Source organism: Harpia harpyja, chromosome 5, assembly GCF_026419915.1.
Source record: "Harpia harpyja isolate bHarHar1 chromosome 5, bHarHar1 primary haplotype, whole genome shotgun sequence".
Lineage (NCBI taxonomy): Eukaryota > Metazoa > Chordata > Aves > Accipitriformes > Accipitridae > Harpia > Harpia harpyja.
The window spans coordinates 54,838,715-54,848,504 of record NC_068944.1 but is presented as its reverse complement, the minus strand read 5'-3'; the positions used below and the strand labels follow the sequence as shown (position 1 = coordinate 54,848,504).

At 39.1% G+C, this 9,790-nt stretch overlaps 1 protein-coding gene across 1 annotated transcript; it reads left to right on the top strand.

Annotated features, from left to right (window-relative positions):
• The first annotated feature begins 18 nt into the window (after positions 1-18).
• Positions 19-8,520, top strand: RIDA (reactive intermediate imine deaminase A homolog). The gene is made up of 6 exons (XM_052787785.1): positions 19-164; positions 3,933-4,038; positions 4,595-4,649; positions 5,526-5,594; positions 7,185-7,240; positions 7,670-8,520. Exons 1-6 carry the CDS (start codon positions 100-102, stop codon positions 7,730-7,732), a joined length of 414 nt encoding a protein of 137 aa, XP_052643745.1. The 5' UTR covers positions 19-99; the 3' UTR covers positions 7,733-8,520.
• Positions 8,521-9,790: the final 1,270 nt, after the last annotated feature.

Below are 9,790 nucleotides of genomic sequence, written 5' to 3'. Positions count from 1 at the left end.
GGGAGGGGAGGGGAGGGGAGGGGAGGGGAGGGGAGGGGGCGGGGCGGACAGTTGGCGGGACGCGGTGGAGAGGGCAGGAGGGGGCTGGCGGCAGCAGCTATGGCCTCGCTCGTGAAGAAAATAATCAGCACTGCTAAGGCTCCTGCTGCATTGGGTCCCTACAGGTATGCCTTAGCGAGAGGGAGCAGGTCCCTGGAGGGGGGGTCTGTCAGGCAGCCCTGGGGGCTGCGGTGAGGCTGACCCCCCCCCCGGCCCGAGCGGGGACCGGTCTCCTCCCCAGTAACCCCCCAGGGACACCTGAGGTCCTATAGCACGAACGGGTCTGCAGTGCTAGCGGCAAACTGCAGCCTGACTGGGGCGGCGGGGAGTCCTAATCGCTTTAGGTGAGGTTTTTAAAACGTCCCTCAAAAAGTCAGGTTGGGAAAATAATTCTGAAATTAGTGATAAGCACTGAATGAAAAAACCGCAAGAGAAAGAATGATTCCTCTCAAGGAAAAAATGCTTTCCTAGAAGAAAGCACGTTGCATAGGGAAGTTAGCAGGGAATGCCGACTCTGGAGGCGATGGAAAGTGGAGGCTGAGCCCGACCCAGGACGTGCTTTGGCAGTTGGAGAGTTCACTGCGTGGGAATTGCAAATCTCTTCTTATTTTGAACGTGACTGCCAGCAGGTTATAAATGCTTTTCAGTCTAAAAACTAACTGCTGTAAAAATATGTAAGACCTTGTTCAATGTTTTCACAAGTAAGTTGTTGCAACAGTTCCGAATGTAATTAAAAAAAAAAAATCCCAATTTTAATTGCATAAAGGTTTCTCTTTGCTATTTGGGTATGAAAAAATGTTCAATAACTACAGTAGACTCTCATAGCTAAGGTACTGAGGGATTTTTACCAGGGCATTTTCTAAGAATTTTTACTTCTGCACTCAGGCTTTGTTTTCCCAATATAAACACAGACTCTGTTGGTTTAAACTTTTCTACTGGTAGCATCCGAGTGCCTTCCAGGTGCATTTTTGTCTCCATTACTTTGAAACTGAACTTCCTGAGCTTCAAACTGTGTGTTCTTTATAGGAATTATAAAGAAAGAGAAATACAAAGTGTAGAAGCAGAGAGACATGACATGAAGGTTAATTTCTGTAAACAATAAACTATTGGTGGATTGCAGCCAGGGGGCTGGCATTGCTTATAGTTAGGAGAACATCTAACACGTGGGAAGGCAACAATTCTTCGGCTGCGCACAAATGCCACTGGCCTAGCCTTCAACATAGCTCTCCGCTTCTGTTGTGGATTAACTGCACTCCAACATTTTGTGCTTATTGGTAGTTCTTGATGAAATACTGCTTATTATGCAGCCTGTTAATGTATGATGGGTCTAACATCAGTAAGTTTATCACTAACTTAGTTTATCAGGTTTCAGGGAACTTGTCAAAGTCCAGTAAGCAAAAGTTGCACAAGAAATAACTGCTACATCTCTGCTGTGGAGTCTGAGTATGGTAACAGAGGAATGAGGGCTTAATGTGGAATGAAGAATTGGGATGTATGGGCTGCATTCCCAGTTCTGCTACAGCCCTTCAGTGTGATTTTTGGTGACCTATTTTTTACTGTGGTTTTGTATTTTCTTTACTGCATCCAATTTCCAGTACCTTGAGGTAGGTAGGTAGATAGATATATAAAAAGACACATATGTGTGAGTGTGTATGTGTATATATATCTTTCATTAATGCTTTTAAACTTTTTAAAAGGCACAGCAGAGATGCTGTTCTTGTATTAATCAATAATCATTTGTGTAAAGAAGATCCAATTAACTTTGCAGTCCTTGTCTTTAAAAAATGTGCTTCTTAACACCATCTCTCTGATGAATGATGTTCTTCTAACATCATAATGTCCATCTAGTTATGCCCTTAGGTATACTGAAACGTGAAAGACTTTAGGCACACAACTCCGATCTCTGCTGAATCAGAGATTAATGAGTAACTATGATTGACCCTAGTTATAGGATACATCGGCAGTTAAAACGTGATTGGGGTTTGTGTAGTTGAAGTTTCTCTGAGCTTCGCTCGTGCATTTGACTGCAGTAGAAGTATATGCTTTAGCTGGTAAATTGTTAATAGTCTCAGTGAATGGAGGATTCCACTAGTAAGCATACCAAGAGAAGGAAGTTGAGGAGCAGAGAAGGAGACCCAATAAGACTGCTGCAGATGTTGATCTGGCAGTGGTATCAGAAGGCTTCAGCTTGTTTTTTCCCCAATTATTTGTGATTTAGGACTGTCAGAAGGCCTTTGTTGGGATAAATGTTTCGTCGTGTCATTTGCTTTATAATAAGCAGTACAAGACAATCTCTTTTTTTAGAGAGCTCATACCTTTTCGTTGCATGGTTCTCTGCACTTCAGATGGAAACGGAATTTTGTGGTCTGAGGGCCTGTGCCTCAACAAAGCAGGACATGGTAGAAAAGAAAATAACCAAACACACATACTTCTTTAATTTTCATACACAGATTTTCTCTCAACAAGACTGCATCAGCTAGAAAACTACTTCATTCACTAGTTTCTGTTCTTTAAATGGTGTAGTTTTGTGATTTACTCCAGTTTTGTTAGTTGATGATAGAGAAAATGATGACCACGTAAGATATTTTACCATATTAGATAAATTACTGGCTACTTTTCCCCTTATGAAATTACAGGAGAATGTAAGACAGGGATAAAAGGAAAGATGGGAGTGATGGCACTGTTTGGATTGCCTAACTGTAATCATTTTACGGAGTCCCTAAATTAGGTTGGTCCCCTGTGAAGTCAATGGATTGAGACAATCCAACTGAGTCAGTCTCAATTCAGAGAAGAGATGTAATAAAAATGTTCTCTTTCAGAGTCCCTTTCTTTTTCCATTGACATTAAAGGGAAGCTAACCTCCTAATTTAGGTAGTTCAGGAAGGTGCCTAACTCTAGGTTGTGTAACTTGAGAGGCTTGTTGAACTGTCAAAACAATTTTCTTGTGGAATGCGAAGAGATAAGAAAAACTGTGTTAATACACTGCAAACACTTTCAAAAGAATATTTCTCTAATTTCTTTGCAAAATATTTTTAATCACCAGCTGAAGAGAAGTAAATTATGTCTCTTGCATAATCTTTGCTAGGTAGTTTAAGTCTTTGTTTTAATCTTTTAATCTCTTTGTGGGAATTAGAGACATTAATAATTGCCAACTCTACTTCAGCAAAAACACACCTGACATTTATATAAAAATGTTTTGTGAATTCTGCATTCTTCAGAATTAACCCAGCCAACAGGTCACTCAGGTTATTTGGTGAGAGGAGAGTGATTGTTCTGGGAATGGAGTGATCAAGGTGTTGTGCTGACTGGCCAATTTTGTGACTCTGGAGGAATACTGCCAGAGACCTAGTGTGCAGTACTTCACCTCACAGCTGTAACTCATTATCATGGTGCCTGTTTGAGAAGAAAAATGTTAAATTTTTTAATCAGCCCTCTTTTGATTTTTCTTTTTTTTTCCTTCATTGCTCTGCAGCTGAGATGTAGATGAAAGGTATTGTCTACTTGTCAAACTAGGATGGAATATTTATCTGGGCAGGTGCAAAAAATGTGTTTGTTTACTCTGCCTCCCCTCTGTGATATCTGCAGTGTGGAAGCTGTGTAGCTCAGTTTAATGTTTTGTTGCTGCGCTTATACCTTGTGCCTTTGTGAGAAAAAAGGTTTATTTCCTAAAAAAAAAGACCTATGCGCTTCCCTAGGTGGTCTAATCCCACCTCTCCCAAAACCATAAGGAGACTGAATGTGTGACTGTGTGTACAGACTTGTGCGTGCATAACCTCAGTCCTCTATCTTTCTGAGGTATTATAAACTACTGAAGAAAACGTGAAATATGCTTTCAGATAGTTAAATGTTTTGATGGGGAAACATTAAACCTAAAATGTCACTTGTGTTTTCAGTCAAGCAGTGCTGGTAGACCGAACGATGTACATTGCAGGACAGATAGGTATAGAACCTTCCACCGGGCAACTTGTCTCTGGAGGGGCAAAGGAAGAAGCTAAGCAGGTAAGATGTATTCTAGCAATAGACTTGTAATGGAGTTGGCATGTGCTTAGTTAGACATGGACTTATGAGAAATTGAAGAGATCTAGAGAGCACATTTCACATCCTTCAAGATGAAGGGGAAGCAGGAGGAAGTCCTTCCATCCTAACCCTGTCATTTTCCACCTGAACAACTTGGAGGTCAGGTGAGGAATCTGTATTTCATGTAGGAAAGTAGGAAAGGATCAATGTTTGTAACAAAGGTTCAGATCCCAGTAAAAACCCTGCCTTGACTCGGGGAAGGTTGTTCCCCCAGCAGCGAAGAGGTGGTGTGAGGTAATAGGATGAGATGGAGCTGCATCATGCATTTACATCTAATGAATGGGTGGTTTAATATTTGTGGTTTATTAGAAGCTCCCTTTTAATTTTTCATTTTGCTTACCCACTGAGGACTGTTGAAGATTTGCTGGGTGAACTTATACCATAACATGGATGTAGCCAAGATACAACTCATATATACATACTTACCTAAAGACAAACCTGCTGATAGTTAAAAGATTTTTGTCTCATTTTTCTTTAGGCTCTAAAAAACATGGGAGAAATCCTGAAAGCTGCAGGCTGTGACTATGGCAATGGTAAGTGCTGCTATGATGGTGGCAAACAAGTGGTTGTTTTAACCTGGATTAAAAAAAAAAAATCAAGTGACCTTTAAAAAATAAAAAAAAAAAAAGCTGTTTGCTAAACATTCAGTTGGTATCAATAGCTGGAAGAAACAAAAGGAATCATGAGTCTGGGTTAAAAAATAAAAGAAATAAATCAACGTGCAAGTCTTTGTGATGGGTATCAATGGAACACTGCCTTTCACCAAAAGTTTCTGCTCATGGTACTAATATTTTAGCTCTAACTAGGGAAGCTCAGGTATAGACAGAGCTGCAACTGACTACAGATATTTTAAGCACCCTATGCTTTGCTCCAGGTAAAAGCAGGTTTCTATCTATGGTGTTAGTATTCTAGGCACTTTCAATACTTTTTTGGGGGAGGATTCTAATAGTGGAGCCAAACCAGGATTAATGCTGGCTTGGACAGGCATGGGTAAAAAATTCTAGCATAGACTATATTTTCAGGCCTTTTAGGGACTTTTTTGGTAGCAGATATTACATATGATATCTATTGCCAACAGTTGGCTAAGAACAGCTTTTTTAATAGACCTGCTTATCAGTTGTGTGCCTCTTGGAAGAATTTGGCTTAGAATGAAAATTTAAATCAGATATTTTCAGATATGGTCAGGAATGTCTAATTCCTTAAACTTTTATTACATACTAGGTATTCATATTTTTTAGGTGGTTCTCTAGGTAGTAGCTCTAGTGATCAATATCCATTAGCAAAACTTTTCAAAATGCTTAGAATACTTGAGGGAAATTTATGAAATAAAAGGAAGAAATGCACTGAAGATTTTGAACTTTTGTGTACAAGTCAGAGGTCTAAAATAACTGCAGTTATGTAATTTCTAGTTGTGAAGACTACGGTTTTGATGGCAGACATGAAGGACTTCAATGATATTAATGATATTTACAAACAATGTAAGTAGATCTTTTGTTTCTGTTTTACCAGTATGGCTTGTGGAACAAATTATGTTCACAGTAAGCAAAGTGTTTTAATGACTCAGATGATGTAGTTCCAGATTCTTTAAGATTCCAGTAGAAATAGAGCAATTAAAAAAAAAAAAAATTTAATTTGCAAGCACCAGATCAAGCACAGCCTAATTTCTTGTGAATTTGTGTCCTACCATCCCACTAACTCACTGTCATGTGAAGATCAGCTCCTGCTATCCCTATAGGTTGATCTTCCATGCCTTTTTAACTTGATAGATGCTGTGTTGTCCCTAATATAATTCTACTGTAGGCAGCCTTCAAATGCTTAATTTCAGATTTTGTATCTCCATTTCTTTAACGTCTATTTGTATTTTTGAATGATTTGTGGGTTATTGTTATGGGACAGGGCTCATTTTTATACAAGGGTGAGCCACATTTCTCCACTTCAGAAAAAAACAGAATAATGCTTGCTTAATAAAACTGAATGTAGACTGAAAAAGGTGATTCCAATGAGCCATATTGTGCAGAACAATTTGGGCAAGTATGCACATAAGTTCCTTATTTACATGGCTTTTAATTAGATAGCAACATCTGGTGTTGAATGAAGTCTTTTATTGATGAGCTATCAACACAGTCTTCTGCATGTCAAAATGGAATTGTGTGTGCGTTTAAGCAGGGTAAAAACAGACCGGCTGGATACTTAGTTACTTGTTGCCTCCTACCTGTAGTCCAAGAAAGCAGTTGTTGCTGTTCTTTGGCTGGACCCTGAAGTTACTATTTCTAAGCTTAGTGTTAACTTTCACTAGTAAAACTTCAATTTAATTATGCAAATTCCTTGGAAGTGTTCAAGGTCAGGTTGGACGGGGCTTTGAGCAACCTGATCCTGTGAAAGATGTTCTTGCCTGTGGCAGGGGGGTGGGTTGGGCTAGATGATCTTTAAAGGTCCCTTCCAGCCTGAACTATTCTATGATTCTATAAATTCAGCTCATATATCCTTACCAATACCACCCCCCCTTCCCACCCACCCCCTCTTCTTTTAATATCCTTGAGTGCCAGGCCTAATTGGGAATGGAGGAATAGGTCAAGGGCCTATTTTTCCTCTGCCTTCCCTTGATATAAGTAAGGCTCGCCCCCTGTTGACTTTATGCAAACCTGGGATATTTGCTCATGACTCTTTTGGCAAGGGCCTGTTTTTCCCTCTTGCTCTTTTTGTGAAAGAGCCCTCTCCCACTCCCTGGTGTTTGCAATTGGATGATCACAATTTTGATTTAATCTTTCTTTTTCAGCCAAGTTGGTGTTAAGGCCATGCAGTGTCAGCAGAATGCAAGTTATCACTGGCCACTAGATCACAACTGTAGCTGGCTTCTTGGTGATGAATGGTAGCTTGCTGAGATGTTAGAGAAGTCAGTGACCAAAAAAAACCAGCAAGGGGGAAACGATAGCTGGCACAGAAGATTATTTGACTTGTAGCCTTGAACCTAAAACTGTTCCAATGACTGCATTTTATACAGATTACTTTGAACTGTGTTTCATCAAGCAAAGTTAAGTGATTGGTGGACGTTTCTGTTTAAATTACAGTTTTCAAGACAAACTTCCCAGCCAGAGCAGCCTATCAGGTTGCTGCTTTGCCCAAAGTAAGTGTCACTTTTCTGCCTACAAAAAAAAAAAAATTTCTGAAATTCCTTACTTCTGAAGCATTCTAACAGCTTTTCTTATTCTGGAACAGCTTCAGCTGCAATTATTTTAATGAAGACTCTTATGTATTTAGTTTTTTTCTAAGTATACCAGTCTTATTCCCACATATGAGAGACCTGAATAGGAGAGAGACATTTCTTTATGGTGGAAGAGGGCTACAACACTAGAAATAAGGGGTTATGATACTTAAGTAAGAGTAAAGTGAATTTTCAATATTACTTAACATTGCTAAATTAGATTATACTTCTGACAGTTGTATTACTCCCTCAAATGTCACTCTGTTCTTACAAGCTTGTGTTATACATCCAATCTCTTCATAAAATAGATATATTAAATTCCTAGTACATTTCTTCATTGTTTTCTCACAGGGTGCCAGAGTTGAGATTGAAGCTATCGCTATTCAGGGACCCCTCCAAGATGCTTCAGCCTGACTATAAATAGAGACTGAATATCCTATGACAGCAGTTTTAGATTTAATACTTTTCCCTTACATCCTATTCCTACAATTGACTATCAGCATTTACATACAGTTGAAATCTAAACTTACTGAGGATGGGTGCTTTCTTCTGGATTTTGGCCTTGGATCCTCTAAAATAGGAACTTACAGTGAGTTCTCTGCTGGCAAATCCTGAAACCTCTGGGAGTCCTGCTAAAATCAGCTGAGCTTGATTGCAGGACAGGGCCCTTACTTTGCGACGCTGACTGGATATTCAGGTATTAAAGTACGTGTTTGGGTGGATGTATGACAGTTATACTATGGGTGATCTGGATATGGAAAACTGTAATGATTTGTAATAGTAGGTCTTTAGTAACAATTTTAAATAAGAACAAATTACAGAAATGGGAAAACAGAACACTTGTTTAGTGTATGTCTTCACTTTTGTGTTTGGGGGAATTTTGCTGTCTTTGTTTCTGAACTGTCTTAAGCTCTTTCTTTACAGAATAGATTACTGTTGGGACTCACATTTTTTTCATATGGAAGCAATTGCTTAAGAAAGTTAATATTAATTTCAGAAAGAAGAAAATTATACTTTTCTGAAGTAAAGTGCTAACTTTATAAATCAGCTGTAAATTAATCTCTGCCTGTAACCTTTTTCATAATCTTTTTCATAGCAGTTTAACTTTGACTATCTTTTGATTTAAAACAAAACAAAAAAAAACCACCAAAAAAAAAAAAAGTCCTGTTTAATGAGAATAAATGATAATTGCATCTGTAAAACTGTGTTTGTCTGTTCTGGGAACAAACTTTTCTTTTCCTGATTATGCTTTGGTACTCCATTACAAAAAAGTCCCTATATTGCTTATTCAATAACAAATAATTCAAACCAAAAGAATAGGTTTATTATCTATCTCCTAATAGCTAAGGATGAAAATAATCCTCCCAGACAGGAAGCTTTCAGCTACTGTGGCATTACAGTTCTTGGCATTTTTCTCTCTGCCATTAAGGACAGAAGCATCTGCTTGATGGGGTGATTAAGCAAGATTGAAAAATCAGACTGGTCATGCTAGTAAGTTATGCCATCCCTCTGCATTTATCTTCTAACCAAGTAGAAATGGATGCTCTGTTTTTAAGGAGCTAGTTTGAAAGTTGGCTACCTCATTGTAGAGTTGATTCCCTGTCTTCCCACAGCCATGTGACTAAGCACAGTATTGGTTTATTCAGGGGGAAATGAGCAGAAATTCTTTTCTGTTATAGTCATCTGCCTCAACCATCTCTGTTTTGCTCTCTTTTGTGAAGATGGCTGTCCAGTTACGTATGGGATGCTACTGTCCCTGTATCTTCACACTTTGTGTAGCAAGTAAAAATAGCGATATACAGCAGCTTGGAGAATGTACCATTTCAGTGGTAGAAACATGTACCTGCTTTATCAAATGTACTGTGAGAGGGAATCCTGTAGGCTGCTCCTTCCAGAGGCTACTGTTTGTATGGCAGAGTGCCATGACAGTGCTTCAGAAGCTACCTCTATTCCCATCTTGTGTGACCAAACTCACCCAATTTTGGTAAGCTGCAAAAGCAGCTATAGTATAGCAGGAACGGGGCATAACACTGGTTTGCCACAGGTTAAGTCACAATACTGTGGGTTCAGCTGTTTAACCACTCAAATCCAAACTTCAGTTCTCCTGTGTATGTATCATTTGTCTTCTGTGTATAATGCCTACTAATGATCATCTCACACACTTTTAATCAGTTAATGATTTTCATATGGTAAGCATGCAAGAAAAATGCAATCTGGCAGTACCATGTCGCTGTCTACCTTTGCATGGCACATGCAGATATGCCTTGTCTGAAAATCCCCCTGCGTTCAATACCACAGCCACATTGTGTGAATCATCTTCCATCCTTGGATAAAATGAAAGTGTCCTACTTGTGGTTTCTTACCTTCCTGCTTGTCACCTATGCTTTCCAGCTCTCGTTACTTCAGTTGTACTTTTGCAGGAACTATATTTTGTATTTTTCATGCGTTCCTGGTATCACTTTAGCATACACC

What these genes read in the sequence shown, in the direction of transcription:
- RIDA (XM_052787785.1), top strand. Translation starts at nt 100, where the DNA reads ATGGCCTCGCTCGTGAAGAAAATAATCAGCACTGCTAAGGCTCCTGCT. An exon ending in CAAAGGAAGAAGCTAAGCAG is followed by an intron (nt 4,039 to 4,594) that starts GTAAGATGTATT and finishes ATTTTTCTTTAG; the next exon opens with GCTCTAAAAAACATGGGAGA. An exon ending in AGGCTGTGACTATGGCAATG is followed by an intron (nt 4,650 to 5,525) that starts GTAAGTGCTGCT and finishes TGTAATTTCTAG; the next exon opens with TTGTGAAGACTACGGTTTTG.